Here is a 26,676-nt window from a genome sequence, read left to right as displayed (position 1 = left end):
AATGACTTGACATTTTATGAAAGTATTGGTTGTAAGAGATGATTTCTGATAGGAATTCAGTTATTTTAGGAGTGCATTAGGGTTCTCCAGAGAAACAAAGTCCATAGTATACAAAAGGCTGTAGAATATTATCATCAGTTCAGTTCAGTCTCTCAGTCATGTCTGACTCTTTGTGACTCCATGGAATGCAACACGCCAGGCCTCCCTGTCCATCACCAACTCCCGGAATTTGCTCAAACACATGTCCGTTGAGTCGGTGATGCCATCCAACCACCTCATCCTCTGTCGTCCCCTTCTCCTTCCACCTTCAGTCTTTCCCAGCATCGGGGTCTTTTCAAATGAGTCAGTTCTTCACATCAGGTGGTCAAAATATTGGAGTTTCAGCTTCAACATCAGTCCTTCCAGTGAATATTCAGGAGTGATACCCTTTAGGATGGACTGGTTGGATCTCCTTGCACTCCAAGGGACTCTTCAAGAGTCTTCTCCAACACCACAGTTCAAAAGCATCGATTCTTCAGCGCTCAGCTTTCTTTATAGTCCAACTCTCACATCCATGCATGACTACTGGAAAAACCATAGCCTTGACTAGATGGACATTTGTTGGCAAAGTAATGTCTCTGCTTTTTAATATACTGTCTAGGTTGGTCATAACTTTTCTTCCAAGGAGTAAGCATCTTTTAATTTCATGGCTGCAGTCACCGTCTGCAGTGATTTTGGAGCCCCCAAAAATGAAATCTGCCACTATTTCTACTGTTTCCCCATCTGTTTGCCATGAAGTGGTAGGACTGGAAGCCATGATATTAGTTTTTTGAATGTTGAGCTTTAGGCCAACTTTTTCACTCTCTTTCACTTTCATCAAGAGGCTCTTTAGTTCTTCACTTTCTGCCAGAAGGGTGGTGTCATCTGCATATCTGAGGTTACAGATATTTCTCTCAGCAATCTTGACTCCAGCTTGTGCTTCATCCAGCCCAGCGTTTCTCATGATGTACTCTGCATAGAAGTTAAATAAGCAGGGTGACAATATACAGCCTTGACGTACTCCTTTTCATATTTCGAACCAGTCTGTTGTTCCATGTCCAGTTCTAACTGTTGCTTCCTGACCTGCATATAGGTTTCTCAGGAGGCAGGTCAGGTGATCTGGTATTCCCATCTCTTTCAGAATTTTCCAGTTTGTGGTGATTCACATAGTCAGAGGCTTTGGCATAGTCAATAAAGCAAAAGTAGATGTTTTTCTGGAACTCTCTTGCTTTTTCGAAGATCCAGCAGATGTTGGTAATTTGATGTCTGGTTCCTCTGCCTTTTCTAAATCCAGCTTGAACATCTGGAAGTTCACGGTTCATGTATTGTTGAAGCCTGGCTTTGAGAATTTTGGGCATTACTTTACTAGCATGTGAGATGAGTGCAATTGTGCGGTAGTTTGAGCGTTCTTTGGCATTGCCTTTCTTTGGGATTGGAATGAAAACTGACCTTTTCCAGTCCTGTGGCCACTGCTGAATTTTCCAAATTTGCTGGCATATTGAGTGCAGCACTTTCACGGCATCGTCTTTTAGGATTTGAAATAGCTCAACTGGAATTCCATCACCTCCACTAGCTTTATTTGTAGTGATGCTTCCTAAGGCCCACTTGACTTCACATTCCAGGATGTCTGGCTCTAGGTGAGTGATCACACCATCGTGATTATCTGGGTTGAGATCTTTTTTGTATAATCCTGTGTATTCTTGCCACCTCTTCTTAATCTCTTCTGCTTCTGTTAGGTTCCTACTATTTCTGTCCTCTTTATTGAGCCCATCTTTGCATGAAATGTTCCCTTGGTATCTCTAATTTTCTTGAAGAGATCTTTAGTCTTTCCCATTCTATTGTTTTCCTCTATTTCTTTGCAGTGATCACTGAGGAAGGCTTTCTTATCTCTCCTTGCTATTCTCCAGAACTCTGCATTCAAAAGGGTATATCTTTCTTTTTCTTTTTTGCTTTTTACTTCTCTTCTTTTCACAGCTACTTGTAAGGCCTCCTCAGACAGCCATTTTGCTTTTGTAATGCTGAAGAAGCTGAAGTTGAACGGTTCTGTGAAGACCTACAAGATCTTCTAGAACTAACACCCGAAAAAGATGTCCTTTTCATTATAGGGGACTGGAAAGCAAAAGTAGGAAGTCAAGAAACACCTGGAGTAACAGGCAAATTCGGCTTTGGAGTAGAGAATGAAGCAGGACAAAGGCTAATAGAGTTTTGCCAAGAGAACGCACTGATCACAGCAGACACCCTCTTCCAACAACACAAGAGAAGACTCTACACATGGACATCACCAAACAGTCAACACCGAAATCAGATTGATTATATTCTTTGCAGCCAAAGGTGGAGAAGCTCCATACAGTCAACAAAAATAAGACTAGGAGCTGACTGTGGCTCAGATCGTGAACTCCTTTTGCCAAATTCAAACTTAAAATTGAAGAAAGTAGGGAAAACCACTAGACCATTCAAGTATGACCTAAATCAAATCCCTTATGATTATACAGTGGAAGTGAGAAATAGATTTAAGGGACTAGATCTGATGGACAGAATGCCTGATGAACTATGGACAGAGGTGTGTGACATTGTACAGGAGACAGGGATCAAGACCATATCCAAGAAAAAAAAGAATGTATATGTATCAGTGTATAATGTATCAGTGTATAATGATGTGTTATGCATAATATACATATTATACAATATTATATAATAGAATGTTTTATATATTTTATATATATATATATACACACACATACCACGTATATTGGGAGAATTAGCAAGAGAACAAGAGAAGGGGAGAGAGATTCATTTTGAATCATTGGTGATTCCTGTATGTGATCGTCGAGGCTTGGCAAGTTAAAAATATGCAGAGTAGGCTAGCAAGCTGGAGGCTCAAGGAAGAGTTGCAGTTTGAATCCCAGGGCCATCTGCTGGCACAGTGCCTTCCTGCTAGTGGAGATCAGTCTTTGTTCCGTTAAGGCCTTCGACTGTTTGGATAAGGCCCACCCATATTATGTACACAGCTTGTTTTACTCTAACTCTACTGGTTTAAATGTAAATTTTATCTAAAAAAAATTCCTGTACCTTCACAGGAACATCTTGAGTAATGTTTGATGAACTATCTGAGCCTTAGGGTCTAGCCAAACTGATATTTAATACGAAGAATCACAGAGGTTAAGAGACTGTTTGAAGTTGTTCAGAAGAAAGGAATAAGGCAATGGGAAGGAGAAGTGTGGTACTGTTAGAACTGGGAGGACATTTCAGAAAGAACTCCGTCTGCCATGACTGACTAACTGCAAGATAAGGCCATCCCTCTGCAGTTACAGAGCGACAGACAGCATGGATTGGCAGATGGGGTGGGGGTGGGCGTGGCTCAGATTTTCTGCCTTTGGGTTGAATGGATTTTTCTTGCATTTTATTTTTAGATCAGAGGCCTGAGAATTCATGGCCCTCACTGAGCAGGGCCATTCATCTGCAGCTACTGGGTGCTTGTTCAGTAGTTTTATCTCAACTGCTTTATGTGCTAATGCCGCATTTTTGTTTTAGCCTAAACTTGGGAGACTGCTCCTGTCTCCTGAGCCACCAGCTGTGACACAGCTGTGGTGACCTGTGGGTCACTGGTCACAGGAACTGCTGGTGCCCAGGGCTGTCTTCGGGGGAGCTCAGGCTGCATGTGTAAACGTGGCATCCCAGACAACATTATTATAGTTTTAATTGTATCTTTTTTTAAAATTGAGATATGTCACATACCATAAAATCAATCCACATTAAAATATATAATTTAGTAGTAGTTTTTAGTATATTTGCAAGGTTGTGCAGTCATTGCAACTGTCTGATTCCAGAATATTTTCATCATCGCAAAGTACATTAATTTTGAAAGTAAACATTCAAGAACACTATCCCATGATGAGGTCTGTCCCATCAGTACAGAAACATGCATGCTGTTATTTTTTCCAATTTAAAGAAAGAAAGAAAACAACCCACGCACTTCTTTCCTTCAGTCAGACTCCCGTTTCTTTTCACTTGAGAGCAGAATTTCTTGAAAGAATTGTCTGCACTTGCTGACTCCCAATTATTCCCCCCCCCCCGCGCTTTCTGACTATTTTTTAATAAAAAAAAGTGATAAACTATACATAATGTAAAATTTACCATCCTAAGTGTCCAATTTAGTTAAGTACTTTCACACAGTTGTGCTGCAGTTTCCAGAATTTTTCATCTTGCAGAACTAAAACCCGATATTCATTAAATGACTGTTCTCCCTTTCTCCCTCTCCCCAGACCCTGGTAGCCACCATTCTATTTTCCATCTCTATGAATTCACTACTCTAGATGTGCCCTACAAGTAGAATCAATATGTGTATTTATTTGTGAGGTGGTATTTGTCTTTTTTGGTGACTGGCTTCTTTGATTTAGTTTAATGTCTTCAGTTTACATCCAAGTTGTAGCATGTGTCAAAATGTGCTTTTTTTTTTTTTTCTAAGGCTGAATATATATTCCATTGTATGTAAAAGATCACATTTTGATTATCCATTCATCTGTTGTGGAGGCATTTGGTTTGCTTCCACTTTGCAACTGGATAATGTTGCCATCCCAACTCTCTATCTCTTTTTTCTTTCTTTTTAAAAAATATTTTGGCTGTGCTGCACAGTATGTGAGATGTTATTAGTTCCCCCAACCAGGGATCGAACCTGGGCCCCCTGCATTGGCAGCGAGGCGTCTTAACCACTGGACCACCAAGGAAGTCCCACAATAGTCTTTTGAGCCCATTATTCCTCATGAACATCTCTTGCCCAGGTCTGAAGTGACTGCTCTGTTCTTCATCCCAGTGGCCCATTCTCTAGTCCCATCCTGCTTGGCTACCAGCAGTGTTTGACAGTTGGTCATTTTCTCCTCCTTGAAGCTCTTTCGTTACCTCACTTCCAGGACACTGGTCTTCTTCCCACATCTCAGTTAAGGGCAGTTCTATCACTGATCGTCACGCTTGCTGCTACCACCCTTGTCCAAGCCCGTCTTCAGCATAACTCGGCTTCTCACTTCCTTCACTTCACTTAGAGACCGCCTTCTCTGGCCATCATATCTGAGCTATCATCACTACTCCCAACACTCCTCTCCACCTTTCTAGATTTATTTTGTCTCTTAACTTGTGTCACTGTCCAGTGTAGCGTATATTTTGCTTATTCATCTTATCCGTTTTCTGCCTCCCCTACTAGAATGGAAATTCCATGAGGGCTGGGGTTTTTCTTCTGTTTTGCTCCCTGCCATATCCCCCACACTTCATTTGGCACTGAGGAGACACTCAGTATTTGTTGAACCAGTAAATAAAATTTTGAAAAGTAGAGATTAAAAGCCATTTATGATTCTTTCATTATGATCCAATTCTTGCCCTATTTTCTTACATGTGAATTGTTACATATAAGTATGTCTGTATTTGTGTGTCCTGTTTTTTCCCACCAGACATTACTCCCTAAGTCTTCTTTCTTTCTTAAATTGCTACATAATCTTCATGATTGCTTGCTAAACAGCTGCATATTGTTTTCACGGAATGGATGTAGCAATTTTATTTAACCTTGTTGTTTTGTTTAGCACTATTGGGCAGCTTCCAATTTGTTGCTATTGGAGATTACACCACAGTGTCTGTCAGGCATTTGCCCTGCCTCCCTCCCTCTCCTCTGAAAAGAGTCCTCATTCTTTTGATCCCAGGAGGGGACTGTGGCCCAGGCTGGGCCCCTCATGGTTCCCCAGCCACTTGGCTGTGGTGATTGGTCCAGGGATGCATATAGGCCCAGCCAGGACAGGCCATGGGCTTCCCTCAGGTCAGCCTTACTCGAAAGTGGCAGAACAGATGCTCAGAGGCACCAGAGCTGTAAGGAAGGGGCCCCTTCCTTACAGAGAATAGAGTATTGGCAGTATAAGCGGGGAGATGGGGCACATCGCCTGTGGATCCGGTGCCTGGGCTGAGCTGTTTTATTATGCTTCCGACAGATTCCCCTTTTTCACTGATGTAGATGGAATTGGATTTCTCACTGCAAAGAGAGAGTCTGGAATAATCCAACTCAATGGAGCATCCCCACTCACTCCTACCCACTACCCCCATTGCCTTTTTTAGTTCTTTAGTCCAGGGCAAGGAAAGAGGTTACAGGGTACCTAAGGCATCTTTCAGGGCAGAAAATGCATTTTAGCAGAAGAGCTCAATTATTATTATTGGGTTTTTTTTTCTTTTTTGGTTATACTGGAGAGACAATGTGAAAGCATCATCAGTCTGTATTCAGATGCTGACACTGCTAACTGGTGGAGGTAACTTCAGTTTATTTGTCTGTAAAATGGGGGTGAAAATAATCACACCCCACCTCAGGGAATTGCTTTGAGGACTAAATGAGTTAACACAAAAAAAATCTTCAGAAGGGTGTGTAGCAGAGTGAGGGAACGCTCACTGAGCATTAGCTGTGGCAGCTGCTGGGTTATGATGCCCAACTCTTAAAGGGTATGCGTACTCAGTCATGTACAACTCTTCTGCAGCCCCATGGACTGTGGCCCGCCAGGCTCCTCTGTCATCGGAATTTTCCAGGCAAGAATGCTGGAGTGAGTTGCCATTTCCTCCTCTAGGGGATCTTCCTGACCCAGGGATCAAACCTGCATCGCTTGCATCTCCTGCATCGGCAGGCAGATTCTTTACCACTGAACCACTTGGGAAGCCCATCTTAAAAGGGCAAGAGGAGTTAAACATAGAACTCCCATGTGAAGTACTAATAGCAATTCCATTCCGGTGTGTCTACCCAAAAGAATTGGGTACACCCATAAGTATACCCAGAGATACTTGCACACCCATATTCATACCAGTGTTATTCACAGTAGCTGAAAAGTGAAAACAGGTCACGTGTCCGTTGGCACATGAATGGACGGACAGGCTACGGCACATGCATACAGTGGCACGTTACTCAGCCACAGGAAGCGGGGAGACAAGCCCCAACTTGGATGTACCTTGAAAACAATGCTAAGTGCAGTAAGCCAGGCGCAAAAGGACAAATACTGTATGATTCCACTTCCATGAGGTATGCATAGGCAAGTTCATATAGATAGGAAGTAGAATGAAGGTTACTAGGGCCCGGGGGAGGGAGACCCCCGCTATGTGTTAAGCAACTCGTGTTTAATGAGTATGGAGCTTCTGTTTAGAATGATGAAAAAGTTTTGAGATGGACAATGGTGATAGTTATACAGCATTGCAAGTGTACTTAATGCTACTGAATTGTATACTTAAGAATGGTTAAAATGGTAAATTTCATGTTGTAAATTTTTCCACACCAAAAGAAAAAAAAAACTGTAAGAGAAGTTAGAGGGTGTGAATGGGTGTGAACTATGGTGGGTCTCCTGGACTTTTTCTTTACATGCTCAAGTTAACTCAAAATGAAGCCAACCACAGTGGAAGAAATGGTACAGACTGAAACGGGAGTGGGGGTGGCGGCGGCAATGGGATAAACTACCCAGGAGCCCACAGCATCCTTCTAATGTTTCACACTGCAGGCTGGGACCTGGCGTGGGACAAGCAGGCCACCAGGCCAGAGAGTGGAAGATGAGTGACAAGGAGAGGGTCCAAATGAGTGTTCTTAGTGACTGTCAGTCCTGTCCCTGGGTCAGATGGGCCCAGCCCAGAACCGGAGGCCATGTGAGTCACAGCTCACCCTCCAGGGAACAGAGGGATGTGGCAGGGAGGGGCTGGGCTGTGACTCAGAGGCCTTGGCCTCTGTGAGCTTCCCGCCAGGTGCATGGAGGCCCCCTCCGATTCCCCGATTGGCTTCCCCCTGTGGGGGTGGAGGCAGGGGTACCCACCTCTGTGCAGGCATTGAGGAGGCTCCCCAGCAGAGCCTTAAAGTTGTCCGGAGTTCTTTCCCTGCTCGTTTTTGGAAACACAATCACAATAATAATAGCAGCGACATTTCTTGAGCAATATGCTCAAGCTCAGGGCTCTGCACATTTAATCTTCTTCAAGCCTCATCTCACCTTGTCAGCTAGTCTTATCAGTCCCACTTTACAGAAGAGAAAAGGGGCTCGTAGGGATGAAGCAACTTGCCTGAGGCCACACAGGCTGCAGGTGGCAGAGATTCAGGAGGCTGGACTTGTAACCATGACGACACATACACACACACACACACACACACACACACATTCGCGCAAGATTAGACTCCATTATGTGACTTTATCTCTGGGTCTTAGTTTTAAAGACAACTTTAGTACTTTTTTCTTTGTGCTGATGAAAAAAAAGTTGGAAAATACAGATAACAAGTATATTTAACAACAAAAAGATCATGCATTCTGGTTGCATTTTAGCATTTCAGTTCATTTTTATTGGTTCCTTTGGGATCCTGACGAGTGAATGACATTAAACAAACCCAGTGAGTACTGAGTGCCCCTCACTCTGCAGGACACTGTGAGTATCACAGTCGTCACAGCTCTGCCCAATGTTTGTAAAACTGTGATGGTATTTCAGAAGGACCAGGCTCATTTGGAACAAATTACTTTAAATATTCCAATAAATAGGTGTAGTATAGTTTGCCCTGGAGGGAGCAAGCTATAATATTCGTTTCTAAGGCATTGTTTTTCTGTGTGTAAAAGGCTACATGTCTTGTTTAATGGAAAGAAACTTGTTCTTTCAGTATTTTATTTGAAAGAGATTGTGGGAAATATGTAATTTTCCCCTGCTTATAGCCACTTCTTAATGAATGTGGCAATGATGAGAACCGGACCAAAAAGTTAAAATCCAATGAATGGGGGGAAGGGAGATTAATCTTAGCCAATAGTTTAAATCTCATCTCCTGAAATTTTATTGGAGTTAATCAGTTGGCAAACTGACTCATCCAGGTGGCGCATCCTCGACTTTTTTCCTAGTATCAACAGAAAAATCAGTAAGAGTAAAATCAAGCACCTGTTTTTTTGTCCATTACAGTAAGAGACATTTATTTATACATTCATTCAACAAGTACATACTGACTGATATGACAGCTGGGCTTTAGTTCACTGGGAGGGGTATAGAAGAAAAAAGGTTAGGAATGACTTGACTATGGAGGTTGTATGATGGGTACATTTTTTTCTGCTTTTGTATGTGTTTGAACTTTTGCATTCAAACCAGTTTGTGTGTATGTGATATTGAGCATTTCAGCCTTGGGCCAGGCCATGTACTAGGTGCTGGGGACGCCCTGATGGTCAAGACAGGCTCAGATTCTGCCCTTTTAGAATCAGAAGACACTCATTCAGGAAGCAAGTGCTAATCAAACAGTCACATGACTGTAAGTAAAATTACAGCTGTGATAAGTGCTGAGAAATCACCAGCTGAGATGCAAAAGTCTGCAGGCTCCATTTCGCCCAGGATTGGTGGAGGTACTAAGTCCTCAGCCTGAGGTAGCATGAAGGGAGCAGGTGTGTGTGTGTGTATGTGTGTATGCGCATGGACCTGCTCGCAGGCATGCATTTGTGCGCAAGCTCAGTCAAGGCTGAGAGGCTGTGGTTCTTTGCCTGTCTGAACCGTGGTGTGATAGAAGGAATTCAGAGTAGACCAGCTAACTGAATGCTCTTCTAGAGAACTTCTGTGTTCAAGAAGATAACAGAGCATAATCCTCCAATGAATTCTGATTCTGATTAGAACAAAAAAAAAAAAACCCCAAACGTTTTCTCGCCTTTCACTGCATACTGTACCACTCCCTGTCATGCCTTCTAACAGGATCCCAGTCCCTGCTGTTTCTCCATCTTTGTGTACGCCATTTCTCCTGTCTAGAATGCTCTAACCCCTGCTCTTCTCAGGGCCAGCTCCTTTCCATATATAGGTCTTGGCCCAAATGTTGCAAGGGAGTCCTTCTCTTAGCACTTCCCTCTGTTTACTTTCTCTTCCCCCATTTTTTCTTAGTCTTCCCCAGGCTGTGAGCGTGGTGACAAGAGGGGTATGTCTGGTTGCGTCCCCCAGCGTCACTCACCCCCAGCCGGTACACGCAGACGGTGGGTGCCCAGCACATCTGACAGCCGGGTGCTGTCTCACATCATCCCTGTGCATATTCCTACTTGATTATTTTGCATTTTAAAAGGATTTTGATCCATGGAGAGTTGTCAAAATGGACTTAAGGGAAGTTATGGAAGCTTAATATGAGATGAGAGTACTTTGTGTATGGTCTGTGTCCAGAAATCCAAACAGTAGGGTCATGTACATCTGAATTGTCTTGGGCTGCAGGAGGTGAGGTGAAATGAGATGCTTCTGTAGGCTCCAGGTAAAGGAAAGGGGTGTTTGGGAAGCCCCATCTCTCCCGGGAGATGACAGGAGAAGGGGTCCTTGTCTTCTGGTCTGTGGTCACAGCTGACAGGACCTAGAAGTACCCCGCCACCCTTACTTCATATCTTCTATAAAAATAGCTCAAGATGTGTTAAGGAACTAAATATAGAAGGCAAGTAAGTGGAGCTTCTAGAAGATAATAGAGAAGAATATCTGTGTCAAATTAAGATGAGGCACAGCTTTCTTAAACAAGACATAAAAAAGCACTGCCATAATGAAAAAGTTTATAAATTGGACTTCATTGAAATTAAGAACTCTTGTCAACAGTAATGTGAACATGGGTGGCCTTAGAGGGTATTCTGCTAAATGAAATAAGTCAGCAAAAGATAAATACTGTATGATACCACTTGTATGTGGAATCTGAAAAATACAACAGACTGGTGAACAAAACAAAAAGGCAAACTCACAGATATAAAGAACAAACTAGTGGTTACCACTGGGAAGAGGGAAAGGGGAGGGGCAAGATGGGGATGAAAGTAAGTGAAAGTCGCTTCAGCCGTGTCTGACTGACTGTAGCCCACCAGGCTTCTCTGTCCGTGGGATTCTCCAGATAAGAATATTGAGTAAGAAAGGGGTAAGGAGTTAAAAAAAAAAGGTTGTTGTGGAATTATATGAAATCTTGTGTGTGAAACTTTTGAAAATTGAACTATAGAATTAATCATTCAAAAAGTTAAAAAAAATAAATTAGAAAAATAAAATTAAAAACTCTTTATCAGGACTTCTCTGGTGGTCTAGTGGTTAAAAATCCACCTGCCAACGCAGGGGACATAGTGGGCTCGATCCCTGCTCCAGGAAGATCCCACGTGCTGCAGGACAGCTAAGCTGGTGTGTGCAATGCGACTACCGAGCCTGTGCTCTAGAGCCTGGGAGCCACGACTGCTGAGCCTATGTGCTTACAGAAGCCACTGCAGTGAGAAGCCTGCACACAGCAGTGAAGACCCAGCACAGCCAATAAATAAATTATATTTTAAAAAGAGTGAAAAAGCAAGCTATCGTCTGGGAGATAATATTTGAAATACATATGTCCAACAAAGTGTTCGTATCCAGAAGGTATATAAAACTGCTACAGACCTGTAAGAAACAACCCAATTTAAAAAAGGCAAAAGACTTGAGCAAGCGTGTCACCAAAGAGGATTCCAAAAGACAAGTAAACGTGTATAGAAGGGTACTGAACCTCAGTAGTCATCAGAAGATTTTAACCGCAGTAAGATACCACTGTATCTCCACCCAGAATGGCTACAATGAAAAAGACTGACGCAGAAGTGTTGGTAAAGACATGGAGCAACTGGAACTCTCATATACTGCTAATGGGCACATGCATTGGTACAACCACTTTGGAAAATCGTTTTGGCAGTGTCTACCCAAACTAAACATATTCCTACTTATGTGGTAGCATTTCCACTCCCAGGTATATATGCAACAGAAATGAGTGCCTAAGAATGCCTGAGGACTTGCAGAGGGAGGATCATGGCAGCTTTATTCATAATTTCCAAAAGATGGAGACAACCCAAGTGCTCATCAGCTAGCCATGTGAATGAGCAAGTTGTGGTATATCCGCACAATGGAGTATGCTCAACAATGAAAAAGAGCCTTTCAGCAGGACACTTAACTAGATGGATGGGAGGCATAAAGAAATGAGGGCTATAAATGTTTTATAATTTGATTTAGTTGGTGGTTATATTGGAGTATAAATATCTAAAAACATTAATAACTTGTACACATTAGATTTGTGTAGTTTATATATGTTGCAAACTGTTTTGTTATGTATGCAAAATATATGGTAGTGTTTCTCCAGAGTTGGTGAAGGAAGGTTGGGGAGCTGAAACTGTTCGAGGCCAGGGCAGGCTGGAGGGGAGGTGAGGTTGGAGCCCGTGAGAGGCCAGAGTTTCCCCTGCCATGGTGCTCTGGTGTGTTCTTCCTCGTCCTCACCCACCTCACCCTCACAGCACGTGAGCAAAAGCCACCATCACCACCAGTCCCTGGCTCGAGGCTCCCTTTGCAGAAAGGAGGGAGGGTGGCCGGCTGTTCCTAACTGTGGTGCTGTTGAAAGGAGAGATGCATCTATCTGCTGCTGTCCTCGGAGTCCCTCGGCATCCCATCCTGGAAGGGGGAGAACCTGCCTGTCGGCTAGCTTTACCTGAAACTGATGGTTAAATGGTGATGGTGGTGGTTGGTGTTACTGGGTAGGTTGGAGGGGATCCAGTGAGGAGGTGGAACCTGCTTCTGTCTGCCTGGGCCCGTCACTTGGCACCCACACCTTGGGCTGATCCTCTGTAACAAATTGAAGTGTGTTGTGTAGATTGCCCAGGGCAGCTTTGTGGGTCTGCTGGGGGCAGATCTCCAAGCTGAATGGCCTGAGGGTCCCTGGGCCGGGGCTAGTGCTCCAGAGGACCCCTGGCTCCATGCTTGGGTGCCCTTGCTGGTGTCTCTCTGACAGGCCTGGCTTCTTGAGAGAGAATAAGCACTCTGGTTGTGGATCTGAATGCTAGCATGGTCTGACTTTTATCTGTTTATATGTTTGTGGTCTGCCCTGTTCTGTCTAGGTTTTAATCCCCTTTACCCAGAGTAGATGAGGAAAGTGCAGGGGTTAAGAGTATCCTAGGCTCTGGAGCCGGAGTTCCCAGGACAGGGATGCAGCTTTGTGCACCAGTGCAGTGCCTTGGCTGGTGGTCTTGAGTGAGTCGCTCTGTCCGTTTGTGCTTCAGTCTGTTTGTTGGATGATAGAGGATATATTAGAGATGAATCTGGGTAACATGAGTAGCAGTACCACCGCTGGGTTGTTGTGTGGATTTAATTAATGTAAAACACCAAGACCTGGTACGCAGTCAGTGCTCCTGGACGTTGGTGGTGTTGGCGGCGACAGTGAAGAGCGTTTAGATGGGCCGGAGTAGTGACGGGCCTCAGGGCCATCGTGGGCCCAGTGTGTCCGCACTGGCGCTTACTTGACGCGTCAGGGCTCAGGGTATGTTCGATCGCTTTCTGTTTTTTATTATTCCATCCCCTGACCACAGGTCCTCCATCCCTTATCCACAGTTATAGAATCAAGACACTACTACATGTTTTTTTAAAAAGTTTGATGCAAACTCAATGGATGCCCAGATCTGAGCTGAGTTAATAGGAGCCTCTTCAGAGTGTGTGGTAGAAAGTCACATGTTCAGCTGCAGAAATATTTACGAACTTGACTGTGGATGCTGCACTTGACCCTGCTGCGGCTATATGGAACATACTGTACATGCTTCCTATTACCTTTCTAAAATGCAAATGTTATGAGTTCTGAAATGCATCCAGCTCCAAGGGTTTGGAAGAGTTGTGGCTGTGGTTTATTCTCTCGGTGGCCAGCTTCTCTTTTTCGTTAATATTAAAGGATCCTGCAGTGAGTATCCTTGATAGACTTGGAATTGCTGGGTCAGCAAGCAGGCAGATTTTAAATTTTTGTTAGCTCTTGGCAGATTGCCTTTCAAAGAGATAAGAGAAAATGGCGATTCATTCCACCAGTAACACGTGAATGTGAATTTGGTCCTACTACTCCCCTGCTTCCGTGAGCCGCCTCAGCCACCCGTGGCCCCAGGCTTACATCCTAGCTCCTCTCTGTCACATTCACAGGCTTCCCTTCCCAGTCTAGCCCTGGCCTGTCTTCCCAGTCTCTGACTTTCTGGCCCTTCTGCTGCCGCACTACCGTCCTTGAGCCTCTGACCAGCTGCAGAGTCCCCTGGTCAGTCAACCACCATAGCCCACGCCCCCCACACACCCTGGGCTTAACCCTGGGCTGGACAGAGCTCTGTGGCCTTGTCTTCTGGGGAGAGCTGAGGGTCTGAGCTGAGAGAAGTTAGCCTGGAGGAGTGGAGGGGAAGCTCTGTGGGAAGTCCCGGAGGCAAACTTGGGAGGAATATTTGTGTCTTCTGGCCTGTGGAAAGCCCTTGCAGAGGATTAAGCCAGGGAGTGACCTGGCTGACGGGGCTCATATTTTATGCGTGTGCTCAGTTGCTAAGTCATGTCCAGCTCTTTGCGACCCCATGGACTGTAGCCCGGCACGCTCCTCTGTCCATGGGATTTTCCAGGCAAGAATACTGCAGTGGGTTGCCATTTCCTTCTCGAGGGGATCTTCTTGACCCAGGGATGGAACCCGTGTCTCTTGCATCTCCTGCATCGACTGGCAGATTGTTTACCACTAGCGCCACTGGGGACGCCCACGGGCTATAATGGAAGGTTAAAGTGGTGTTAGCAGTTGATTTGGAGAGAAGGGGGTCAGGCCTTGTCACTGATTGTTAATGAAGAGTAAGACAGGAGAGAGAAAGGTCAAGGCCACCTCTTAGTGTGGTGCATAGAGGTGGGACTTGAGGAGGGGATGACAGTGAAAAGAGCACACGCTGCCAGGATTCGAATCCCAGCCTCGGCTCTTGTTGGCCACAGGACTTTGGGCCAGGGCATTTCACTGCACCATGCGCCTCACTGTTCTCATCTGTGAGGTGGGGACTAGGCCACCAGCTCTGCTATAGGGTTGTGTTGAATGTGAGTGGTGTCAGCAGGAGTCAGAGGCGTGGCCCACAGCCGGTGCTGTGCAAAGCTGTCCTTCATGCCGTACCCTCAGTCTCCCCAGACTTGGCTTCTCCGTTGCCTGCCTAACCATCAGTTTCCAGATTCATGTTCTTGTCTGGCCTTGCTTTCATTTTCTCTCTGGATTGAGTCCCTCGAACCCGAATCACAGGCGGTGGATGGAGCTTGGACACCTGCATTTCAGAGAAGTTCCCCAGGTGGGCCCCGCTGCTCCCTGTCAGGCAGGAACCGAGTCTCCTCAGAGCCAGTCCCCTGGGCGGCCCTGGGTAGATGCTCTTGGAAGGAATGAACCGTCGACCACTGTCTGGTCTCATTTTCTCACAGACAGACCCAGCAGGCTGGACTGATCCCGTTTCCAGAGCAGCCTGGTGCGGGGCTGGCTGCCTCAGAGTCACCCTGGGTGGTGGTGGTGTGTCGTCACAGTGCACATTCCCAGCCCCAGCCTTGCGATCCTGATTCGGGAGACCCGAACTGGGGCCAAGTGTGAGCCTGTGTGTGGACGATTCTGTGTCCTGCAGCCTCAGGACACCTCTGGGCCCCGAGCGCCGTGTCCTTCTGGCTGTGACACCCTGTGGCTCTGTTAGGGAAACACAAGGCCCTCGGTCTCAGCCACAGGCCCTGGCATGTCCTGCGGTGTTGGGTGAGGTTGGCTTTCTTGGTGCCAGGTCCCCAGGTGTGGTTTCTGGGTAGTGGCAGAGGCTGCTCCCCTCCTGCAGTCAGCAGGAGTGAAAACACCTGGGTGTTTCGAACTTGAGTGTCCCTCTGCTGCTACCCCAGATTGCACAAGAGCAAGTGCCTTTGTCACAGCCGATGCCTCAATGACTGGGGGCCCTTGCCTCCAGTTTCCTTTGCTTTGTGGCCTCATTCTCCCTGCCAGCCCCTTGGGAGGGGGTGATGGGGAACAGCTGCTCTCACCGCAGCAGAGCTCAGGGCTCGGGTGCCAGGCTTTGCGTCCAGAAGCATCTGCCCCTTCGCATTGTCCGCGCCTTTCTGGACACAGAGGAAGGCTTATAACCGGGCAGCAGGGCCCTCCTCCACTCCTGTCTCCCTGCCACCTGCAGGCTTCGGGTGAGTTTGTGGAAGGTGTGGTCTTGCTCTTGACCTCTGCGGCCTCCTGAGCTGTAAAGGTCCCATTGAGGTGTGAGCACCTCCTGGTCACTTCTCTGCCTGAGAAGTGGAGGAGGGTTCAGCAGCGGGCAGAGCCAGGCGGGCTCCGGACACGTGACTTGGCGGGCCCGGCGCAGCTTGTTCACACCTCCTCGTCATTTCTTGTGCTTTGCGGGCGTGTGCCTCTCGGAGAGGAGGGCAGGGATTTGGAATCCTGGAGGGGATTTTCCAGAGCAGATCCAGGTCTCAGCCTCCGACCTGGGGATCAGCGGAGGGGCCAGGTGGACTGTCAGCAGGGTGGGGCTGGTGGAGGGCGTGGAAGCTCAGAGCCTCATTTAGGGTGACCGTCACTGGAAAGGTCACTTTCTTTGTAACTGTGGTCGAGGTGGCCAGTTTACTGGCTCCTGAGGTCTCTGTGTCTGTGTGGTCTTGCCTGCTGGTTGGGTCTGGAGTGGTTCCTCACCAGGTAGTTTCATATTCTCTGAAAGTGTTTCTCCCTCCTCCTTGTCATGCTCCTGTTTGCTCAGTAGCCCAGTTCCCCACGCTTCAAGTTCTGCCTCCCAGGCCTGTTGACCTAGCGGCCCTGGGCTCACTCTGTTCCAGCAGGGACCCTCTCGTTTACGCCTTGCTCCCCGAGACCCCCAGTGCTGAATACAGTGTGGCTTCTGGACTCTCTCGCTGTGGGACCTCTGACAAGTTGCTAACCTCTCCGCGAGACCCTCTGCCTTCTTGTCTGTTTCTGGTAGAGGGGAGGGGATGTCAGCCTTGTGGAGCACTGGGCTGTGCTCATCACTGGCCCTGTGTGTCATCAAATCCCCAGAAAAGCGCCGTGGAGCTGACACCATTACCATCCTGTTTTACAGTTGGGGCAGTGCTATGAAATCGCTCAGTTGCTTCAGTCATGTCCAACTCTTTGCGACCCCGTGGACTGTAGCTGCCAGGCTCCTCTGTCCATGGGGATTCTCCAGGCAAGCATACTGGAGCGGGTTCCCATGCCTTCCTCCAGGGGATCTTCCTGACCCAGGGATCGAACCCTAGACTCTTACATTTCCTGCATTGGCAGGCAGATTCTTTACCATTAGCCCCTCCTGGGAAGCCCATAGGTGGGGAAACCAAAGCACAAAGTAGCCCTTTCTGGGCTCTCGAGGCCACCAAGTGGCAGAGGTCAAATCAGAATCCCTGTAGTCTTAACTTCAGAACTGACAGGCTTGTCTGGTTCTCTGTAGTGTGAATGTTTTCAGCATTTATAATATAAATGTTTCAGCAGCTTATGGTACATCATGCTATTGTGGAAATATGGTATCATGGAATCCCATCTCTCTTGCATTTGACTTATGTTGACTGAACTGGAAGCTCTTAGAAGAAAGAAACAACTACTGAGGGATTCTCCCCAGTGGCTCAGTGGTAAAGAATCCACCTGCCAGGAGACACGGGTTTGATTCCTGATCTTGGAAGATCCCACAGGCTGTGGAGCAGCTAAGCCTGTGTAGCAGTTATTGAGCTTGTGCTCTGGAGTCTGTAAACCACAACTACTGAAGCCCGCATGCCCTAGAGCATGCGCTCTGCAACAAGAGAAGCCTCTACGAATGAAAGGCTGGCACATTACAGCTAGAGAGTAGCCTCCACTCACCGCAGCTAAAGAAAAGCCCACGCAGCAATGAAGACCCAGCAGAGCCAAAAATAAATACATAAATTAATTAAAAAAAAAAAAGAAAAGACATAATCATTGAATCCTGCTCTTCCGCTTAAGTGAGTGTATATTCTGGAAGGGGTGGTGGGGTGGAGATTGGGGGTGGTGAGAGCTGGCCCCACATCCTGTGTGCCCCAGTTCCCGTAGGGCTGCCCTGCGTGGGCGTCCAAGGGTTACATGTCTGTGTGTTCCCCCTGTCCCAACCACTGACTTTACCTGGAGTGCGACTGAACACACAGTCACCTACTCAGCACTGGGCTCTTCGAGGGAGGGGGCGCCCCTCTCCAGAACTCACCTTCTCCAGGGGAATTCTGGTCTCTGCAGGACTTCCCCACTAACTTTAGAAGTTGTCTTCCAGGGTCAGAGGCCGCGATTGGTCCTTCCTCTGTAGGACCTTTCTCAGCTGATACTTTGGGGTAAGAGCACAGAGATGGAGCGAAGGTTTAGCCCGAGAGTTTTCTTGGAGGAGTCAGGCTGTGTATTTACTCAGGTGCCAGTTGCGGGTTTGGGAAGTTTGGAGGCCTCGGTCCAGGAGTCAGATCCAGGTGTTCAGTCCCCGCGGTCCACTTCCAACTGCTGGAGCTTGGCCGAGCTGCTGAAGCCCATTTCCTTCTCTGTAACATGTGGCCAACAGTGTGCATCTCCTGGGGATGTCATGTGACTAAATGCAGGTATAGAGTGGGTCCTTGATATATTTAATTCCAGGGAATTTTATATTGTCTTCAAGTGCCTAGATGTCATGAAATGTTATTTATGGTTGAGCTTCTCAGAGAAATCACCCCCTTTTTTGCAGGTGTTTTGAAGTACTCTTCGGGCATGAAGTATGCTATATGTAAGCATTTGTCTCTGCAGGAAGTGAATGATGGTGAGGCAAACCAGGCTACCTTCCTCGAGCTGAGTTAGTGAGTGTGACATGTGTCAGTTCTACGAAGCTCACTTTAATAAATGCCCTGTTTGGTGAAGGATCAGGTCAGGAAAATGTTGCCCTGACCAAAGGATCCAGTTTTGTTCCCAGATGGCAACATAAGCACAAGGTCTATTCCAGGGTCATTTTACGAGAATCATCTCCCTTTTGTATTCCTGTTACGTAGAGTGTGGTGGAGATGAGCACACTTATTTTTATGCTTTGCCCTGATTCTTCCACTCACTAGGTCCACGGATGTGGGAAAGGCACTTAAGCCTCTCTGTAAGAAGGAGGTAAGAGTCTTTATCTTACAGCATTGCTGGGAAGGCTGAATGGGATCAAGCATTTGAAGCCCTCCACAGGGTGCCTGGCATATAGTAAAGCTGATGTCACCATTGCCTGTGGTGAGGAGGAGGGCGGTGACGACAGTGGGGGCAGTGCTGACAGGGTGCCCAGATCCTTGGGGAGCCCGCGTGCCCTCCCTTGGATGAGCCGTGCCCGGGCAGTGTCCATCTGACAGTGGGCACACTGCTCTGACCTGCGTCTCACTCCCTCCTACCTTCGTGTCCTCTGTGAACACATGAGCATGCTCTCTATCAGCAAAAACAAACTGAGCGTCCATCAAAGGCATTGTTGGAGAGACTTAGAGGTTTTGTGAGAAGCAGGTTTTTCAAACTTTTATTTTGTTGTTGCATTGGAACTATTTTATAGTATGAGGACTTACCCAGGAACCCTGGCATATGGATCCTATAGGACAGGAGATGCCCTGGTTGGAATCGCAACACCCTCAGGCCTAAGGACAGGCAGCTAGGAGCTGGAGAGTACTTGAGCACTGGTGCTATCCCCATCAAACCCTCCTCCTGGGATCTGGGATCCGGCCTTCCTCTGGGAAGACTGAGGCTTGGGATGAGGACCTGAAAACTGACCCAGTCTCCTGTCCCCGTCTCCCCAGAGGAGCACATGATGGAGGCCATTCAGTGAGAACTGGAACTGTGGCTGCCACCGGGGCTCGCTCAGCCCAGCCTCTCTGTGCAGTTACGCCATGTGGGGACCAACCACCGAAGCTGGAGGCTGCCTGGCCCGGGCGAGTCCGGGATGCTTGTTGGAACACGTGTGATGATGCCGTTAGTCTGTTGTACCCTTTCCATCACTGGGGCATCTTGACCTTGTGTCTAGAAATGTAACCCCAAGTCCTTGGGTCCCCAGCCGACATCTTCCTTTGAGAGAGTGACTTGAGGGCTCAGGTGGGTACTGAGGGAGCTTGCCTCTTGAAGCCTCACTTTGCTGTGATGCTGGGGGCGGCCAACTCCCACAAGGGCCGCTTTAATTCTTCAGGCGTGTGGCAATGGCCTCCGAGGTGCCCTGGTCCTGCAGCAAGTTTGTGTTGTCTTTCATGAGAGTGGACAAATGCAGTTGGTTGAATTTGTCCTTTCATGCAGGGAACTCATATTTGTCAGCACGCTCACAGTTGGGCTGCCTCCGTTCCCGGTGCAGTCGAGAAGACACGAGCACATATCGGGACTTGGGTGAGGGGGGAGCATGGCAGAAGCACTGCGGAATCACTGGAGGATGGGGAAAGCCTGTGGGGATGAGAGTGGCTGTTTACAAAGTGTCCCTTTGAGGGTGGTAGTGGAGACCTCATTCCTAAACTCTTGGCCTCTGACTCCCTACCCTCCAGGACTTCACAATGTCTGGCTTCCAGGAAGGATGGAGTAAATAAAATTCAGTAACACTGATCTCTAACTGCGTGCATCTTCTTGGCTAAACACTTGTTGTAGATTGTCTCATTTTGCCCAGAGGCGCAGAGCCCACTGAGACCAAATCCCATCCGTGGTTCCCTCCTGTGGCCATGGGTGCTGCTTCCCTTGTAACTGTCCATCTCTCCGTTACTACTCCACCATGCTGTGCTGTAACCATCAGGGTTTTTTTTTAAACTTTGAGACAATTTTATTAACCCCCCAAATATGTCAACCCTTTTTTTTTGTTCTTGTAAAACTGCGAGTGGTACAGATGTAACCGAAGCCCTCCCTAACCTCCAGCCAGTCCCACATCCCTGCTCAGAGGCAGTGGTTTAGAAACACCGTGTCCTGGGTGGTCTGCACACCTCAGGTACAGGCACGCCCATCCGTATCCACTCAGATGCTGCGAGCCAGTCTGTGGGAGGCCGAGGGTGTGCTGCCGCGTCTGCAGCGCTGGACAGAGCGCCGTTCGGTATCTGAGTGAGGGGCCAGCCTCTCAGGAACGGACTGCACTGTGGGTCATGGCATGATGTCAGTGTCATTATCTCCGCTTCAGTTTATCTCTGGCCACAGCAGCCCTCGGGGGCGGCGGCCTTGCTTGCAGTCAAGGCCTCTGGGCCGCATTCTTTGGCCATGTGAGAGGTGAGGTCATCGAGGGCAGGTGGCTCAGGGCGTTGTGGTCATAGACCCCGTCGTCCAGTCCGTCTTCAACCCCGACTTTGGCTTTGGTCCTGAGGTTGGCAGACAAAAGAAGAAAAAATGTATCCAGCTCGCCCTGTTTTGATAAAAGCCTGGAGGACAGACCCTGCCTGTTTGCTGATAAAATTTATAATGCTCCCGAAAGCCAAGCATGATGCAGAGGAAGGAGCAGGCTGGCTTCTTCAAATCTCTCCAGGGGGTGTGTTCCCTTCTGAGGTCTGAGACTGAAAAATTATTTTGTGACGAGTCTTGATTTGTTACTTGTGTGCTGTGAAAGTTTTTTTTTCTTCTCCTTCTTAGTATATCTCTTTTTTTTGGTGGGGGGGGGGAGTGTCACGTATTTATTAAGCACCAACTATATGCCTAACCCAACTTGGATGGGGCGTTAAGGAAGCAGAGTGGGGTCTGGGTCAAGGGTACCATGGGCCCTGGGGTCAGGTCACATGGACTCAAATCCCATCCTCCAGTGATGACTTCTGGGGCCTTGGGAAAGTTAATTGGCCATTCTGTGCCTCCTACTCAAAAGAGGGATCATGGTAGCACCCACTTCATTGGGTGGGAGAAGAGGAAATGAGGTCATGTTTGAGGAGTGCTGAACCTAATGCATGTTAGGTGCTCAGCAAAGGCAGTTGCATCATTAGTAGTTATTATGAACTAGCATTGGGTGCTCACATGCAGTCATAACTAGAAGGAGAATTGGACAGGCAATTCCTGAACAGGCAAGACCTGATTTCTGTTCTTGAGAGTTTGTAGTCTGACTGGGGGAGACTAGATTAAGGTGCTCGTCACTGTTAGCAATTAATATGTGACAGCAGCAATTAAGAGCAGATGGTATGGTTGGTATTGCAAATCCTATAGAGGTTTAGGGGGAGTTCCTGGGGGGGCAGGAGTGGTGTGTCAGGTGAGTGACAGGAATGAAGGGGAGACGGAGGACAGTGCAGCAAGGGTCAGGGGGACATTCCAGGTCTGTCTGGTGAACGACTACTGGTGGGATTGCGGATGGTCAGGAAGTCAGCTGGGATCTGCTTCATCCAGAGGTGAAGTGACACATGCCTGTGGAGTGGAAATGTGTGAGAGAGGCAGAGACACCGTTGCTGCTGCATTTGCTCCTCCTCCTCCTCCTCCTCCTTCTTTAGTTATAAGTGCATTCACTGAATTTTCATAACTGTTGACCTCCAATTGTGGGATGCAAAGTTGGGGAATTTAGCATGTCTATATCTATATTGATATATAGACAACAAGCAGTGATGTTTTTGAGAGGACTGTGAAGACCCTGAGTTGAAGGAAATGGGAGAGCAGACAAACGTTGCCTGGTTCTGCCCTTTTCTGCAGACAAACTCATACACCAAGTGCCCTTGGGTCTGGTGGCATCGACTCAGTGTTGTCTCGTGAGCGTCATCCTTGTTGCAGGTAGCCGTAGACTGTACATTCTCATACGCTGTGAATTACCACCTTTTATTTCATTCATTCTACTGTTGATGAGCATTTGGATTTGCTTCTGGTTTGGGGCTGGAGGTGAGGCGAATAATGGCCCCTCAGAAGTTATCCATGACCTCACCCCTGGTTACAGGTACCATTCATTGGTAATACGTGTGACTGTGTTACGTTATGTGGTGGAGGGACTTTGTAGGTGTGATTAAGTTAAGGTGTTTTTTTTTTAAAAAATATTTATTTATTTGGCTGCTCTGGGTCCTAGTTGCAGCACGTGGAATCTTTGATCTTCATTGCAGCGCACGGGACCTTTAGTTGTGCCACGTGAGGTCGTTTAGTTGTAGCATGTGGAATCTAGTTCCCCAACCAGGGATCGAACCCAAGCCCCCTGGGAGAGTAGATTCTTAGCCACTGATCCCCCAGGGAAGTCCCAAGTTAAGGGCCTTGACATGGGGAGATGATCTTAAAATCTCTGGGTGGGCCAGTGTAGATACAAAGATCCTGGTAAGAGGGATGCAGGAGCGTCTGGTAAGAAGGTGAGCTGTGATGATGGAAGCAGAGGTGAGAGAAGGTGCTCCACTGCTGGCTGTGAAGAGGAGGAAGGGGCCACGAGCCGAGGAATGCATGGAGAAGCTGGAGAAGCAAGGAAGTGGATTCTGCTCTAGAACCTCCAGACGGAGTGCGGCCCTGCTGACCCATTTCTGACCTCCAGACCCATAAGATGACAAGTAGCACTAAGCTGGTGATTGGTCCAGCAGCAGAAGGGACTGATACAGGACCGTTGTGCATAGTACTGCTGAGAACATTCTAGATAATGTCTCACGGTCCATGTAGGCACCTGGGAGCAAAGGCAGGTTGAGTAGATATTGCGACCATCTTCCAGGGTGATTGGACCAGTCTGTGCTCCCGCCAGCAGCAGGCTGTGAGAGTTCTGGTTGCTTCCCATCCTCACCAACACTTGGTCGTCCTGAGAAGAGAGATTTCTCAGGGAAGAATTAGCCAGATTTGGTGTCCAGTGGAAACCTTGTAGGAAGGTGGTTGAGGAGATGCTGGTCACCACTGATGCAGCCCATGGAGAAGGGCAGGCAGTGGTGCCAGTTTCTAGCTGGGGAGAATTAGGGCTCCTCGTCCATGAAGGGACTGGCATAGCAAATGCTCAGTAGCTTTAGATTAATACAGAGCTTTCCAGCTAAAGAGTTGAAACAGCACTTATTTTCACGACTTGCTGATTACTCAGGGTGAGTGGTGGGTCTTGTGAGGTGGAGAAAAAGCCTGCGCTATTCCGCCAGCCCCTCAGAGTTTGAACACTGTCCTCACTTAAGTGCCCAGATGTTAATCACAAGGTCATCACAACCTCTGTGAGCTCCGGTCGCGCTGTCCCTCAAAGGGGTGTGATCCCGCCTTCCCTGTGCGGCCATGGGTGGGTTAGAGGAGCCTCTGCGTGAAAGCCCTGAGCTTCCCGCCTGCAGGTAGGAGGTGCTGAGGCAGTGGTTGCTCTGGCCATTACCAGCAGCAGTACTGAGCACTTACACTCCTGCAGAGGTTGGCAATTCTGGGTTCAGAGTGAGTGTTCAGGGGCCGAGTAGGTGCCTTGGGAGGGGTCTGAGAATATCACCAGGGCATCCAGGGTGGGTGAGGGCAGTCCCTCTAGAGACGCTGTCTCCCCACAGCCCTGAGACTGCTTTTGAAAGTTTTGTTCATTCATTCATACATTCAGCTAGCACTGAGCTTTCTCCTGCACATTATAATACCGTGGTTAGGAACACAGTCCCCCCAGAACAAATGCTTGGTTAAAGTCTGGCTTTGCCATTTGCTGTCTATATAGCCTTTGACAAATCTTAATCCAGTTTTCCAATTCACAGAGGGAGGCAACACCTGCCTCCTAGGGCTGGTGTGAGAATTTGCTGAGATAATCCATGTCAGTGTCTGAGCCTTGGGAATCCCTCAGGGCTGGGGTACAGAAATGGGTGTCCCAATCTCCGTCCCTACCTGCAGGCTGAAGAGCAGTGGTTTCTTGATGGCTCTGTACAGAAAACCTTGTCTAACACCAGGAGATAAAGAGTAAAACCTGACCCAGAACTAGCCAGTGGGCCAGTGGAGGGCAGGCTCTGACTTCGTAGCTGCTGAGGAAATGTGACTTGGAGGAGCGTCTTCTGCTGGCATCATTTGGGATGTAGGTGTCAAATCCTCTTGCAGAAGTTACTATGCTGCAGAAGAGCTCGCTACGCTGAGCAGATATGGCTTCCAGGCCGAGGTGAGGGGGACTGAAGTGTTGACAGCCGCAGAGGTGACCCCGCAGAAGTTACAGCTGCAGAAGTGGCCACTGCTTTCTGCTGTGTCCCTTCATTGCAGGGATGTAGTGGCACCTCTGGGACTCCGAGTTCAAGTCCCACTACCTTCCATCTTGCCTCCTTCCAGGAGCCATTATCTTCCCGCTTGCCTTTTTCTGGGTCCCTCCATGATGCACAGGCCTCAGCTGAAGGAGTTAAACTCTGAGGGAAGCCAGCCAGAGCATTGGCCTCAGACAGGGATCCAGATACTAAAAATATCTCATGGTGTGCTCTTTGCAAGTTAAAGAGCAGGGTTGAAGGCTGTGACTGGGGATTCTCCCCCAAACTGATTCTGTCCAATGCCTCATAGTGCCAAGGTCCCAGGTATTTGGTCCCACTCACCTGGATCTGAAAGTTTATCCACATGGCACTTTGATCTGGGAGAAGGCCAGACTCACAGTAGAACACGTGGAGGAGCGTGGTGCAGGGGGTGGGGAGGATTTGGCCAAGCGGCCTGTGATGCTCAGCAGTCATCACAGCTGATGCAGTGGAGCTGGGCCGTGACAGCACAGCGTGAAGGTCATGGTGTCAAAACTCTCCTGGACCCCCTTTTGTCTAGGAGGCTCCAGGCTAGGGACCAGCACACCATCCCTCAACATGGTTTACACGGCCAGCTCTTCTTGTGTTGAAACTGACAGCTGTTTCTTTGGTTACAAAGGAAGTAGCTGCTCAGTGTTCTGGCCATGTTGTAGAAAGAGAATGTGTCTTTTAACGCTAGAGCCACACCTGGAGTGGTGAGGAGTGCAGCTCCTGAGACTGGAGAGGGAACCTTGGAATTGTATCTCAGAGTCCCCCTGGGGCAGGTGCTCAGGAAGTGGAATAGTGGGTGGAAACCTCCACCATTGGATTGTTCTCCCCAGGTCTGTCACTCTATCCCTGTCTGTTAGCCTCTGTTGCTCCTCAGCCCAGACTAAAATCCTTAAATGTGGGTATGGTGCACATTCAGGTGGCGTTTTACCATCCCAGGTAGTTGTTTTGTGAAGTGAAGCTCACAGCTCATACTTGTGGGTCCCCACCTTCCTGACTCCATAACACGTGCTCTGCCTTCAAGACATTTCACACGGGAAGAGATTACATGCTCATTAACACTTCTTCATCCATCAAACACTGATGGAATACCTATTTGAGATAATGTGTGGTTTTACTAAAATCGTGACCCAAAGTAATTTGGTCTCAACTGTGTCTGTAGTCACAGACTGTCCCAAGCTCCAAATAACCAAACCCACCCTCCGAAGGGCCCCAGTGAAAATATTTAACCATAGTGTCAACTTGATGAGAGTTTATCAGCCATAGGAACAAGACCCAATAGAACTTAAAGTTTTATTAAACTTAAAGTGATTTAAAGAACAAAGACATTTCTCTTGAAGATGGTAGTTCCAAGTTCAGAGGCACCTGTGCTCCATGCAGAGTCACAGGCCCAAGTGCCATTTATCTTGTTGTTCTGTTATTTCCAAGTGCATTTTCATCATCTGCGTGGCCAGAACTGAGTTCCAGCCAGTGGAAAGGATGAACAAGGCTTGCCCATGTCTTGAGACCTAGATGGAGAAGTGAAACATATCACATCCGCTCATATTCCGTTGGAACTCATGCCTGGCTGCATGTAGCTGCAAGGATGCCTGGGAAATGTAGTCCCTGGTAAAACTCATATAACCTGTGGGCGAAAGGGAGAATGGATTTTGATGGACACTGGGCAGCCTTTGACATATTCCTTTTGTATGTATTTAATGCATCTCTTTGTGTTAACATAAATGCACCCAGGTTATAAATGTTGGTTATTTTGCTTTTTCAGAAAGAAGACCTGGATCTGTGACGCAGCATCTATGGACAACTCCAGAGTAATGAATCAGTGTGCCTTTAGAGGAATGGAAGAAAACAAAGAAAGGTAAAGATTTCTTTAAAAATTAAAATTAA

The 26,676-nt window shown here is 47.6% G+C and overlaps 1 protein-coding gene across 4 annotated transcripts in view; it reads left to right on the top strand.

Annotated features, from left to right (window-relative positions):
* The window catches only part of ARHGEF3 (Rho guanine nucleotide exchange factor 3), a 315,821-nt gene that overhangs the window by 12,088 nt on the left and 277,057 nt on the right, over window positions 1–26,676 (top strand). For all 4 annotated transcript variants that reach the window (XM_043441932.1, XM_043441929.1, XM_043441928.1 and 1 more), the window contains one exon: window positions 26,555–26,647. In XM_043441932.1, coding sequence (XP_043297867.1) covers window positions 26,586–26,647 — 62 coding nt within the window. In that variant the 5' untranslated portion in view covers window positions 26,555–26,585. The remainder of the gene's footprint in view (window positions 1–26,554; window positions 26,648–26,676) is intronic.

The sequence above is a fragment of the Cervus canadensis genome, chromosome 22 (genome assembly GCF_019320065.1).
Source record: "Cervus canadensis isolate Bull #8, Minnesota chromosome 22, ASM1932006v1, whole genome shotgun sequence".
Taxonomy (NCBI): Eukaryota; Metazoa; Chordata; class Mammalia; order Artiodactyla; family Cervidae; genus Cervus; species Cervus canadensis.
Note: the sequence above shows the minus strand (reverse complement) of the source record. Positions and strands in the feature narration are given on the sequence as shown.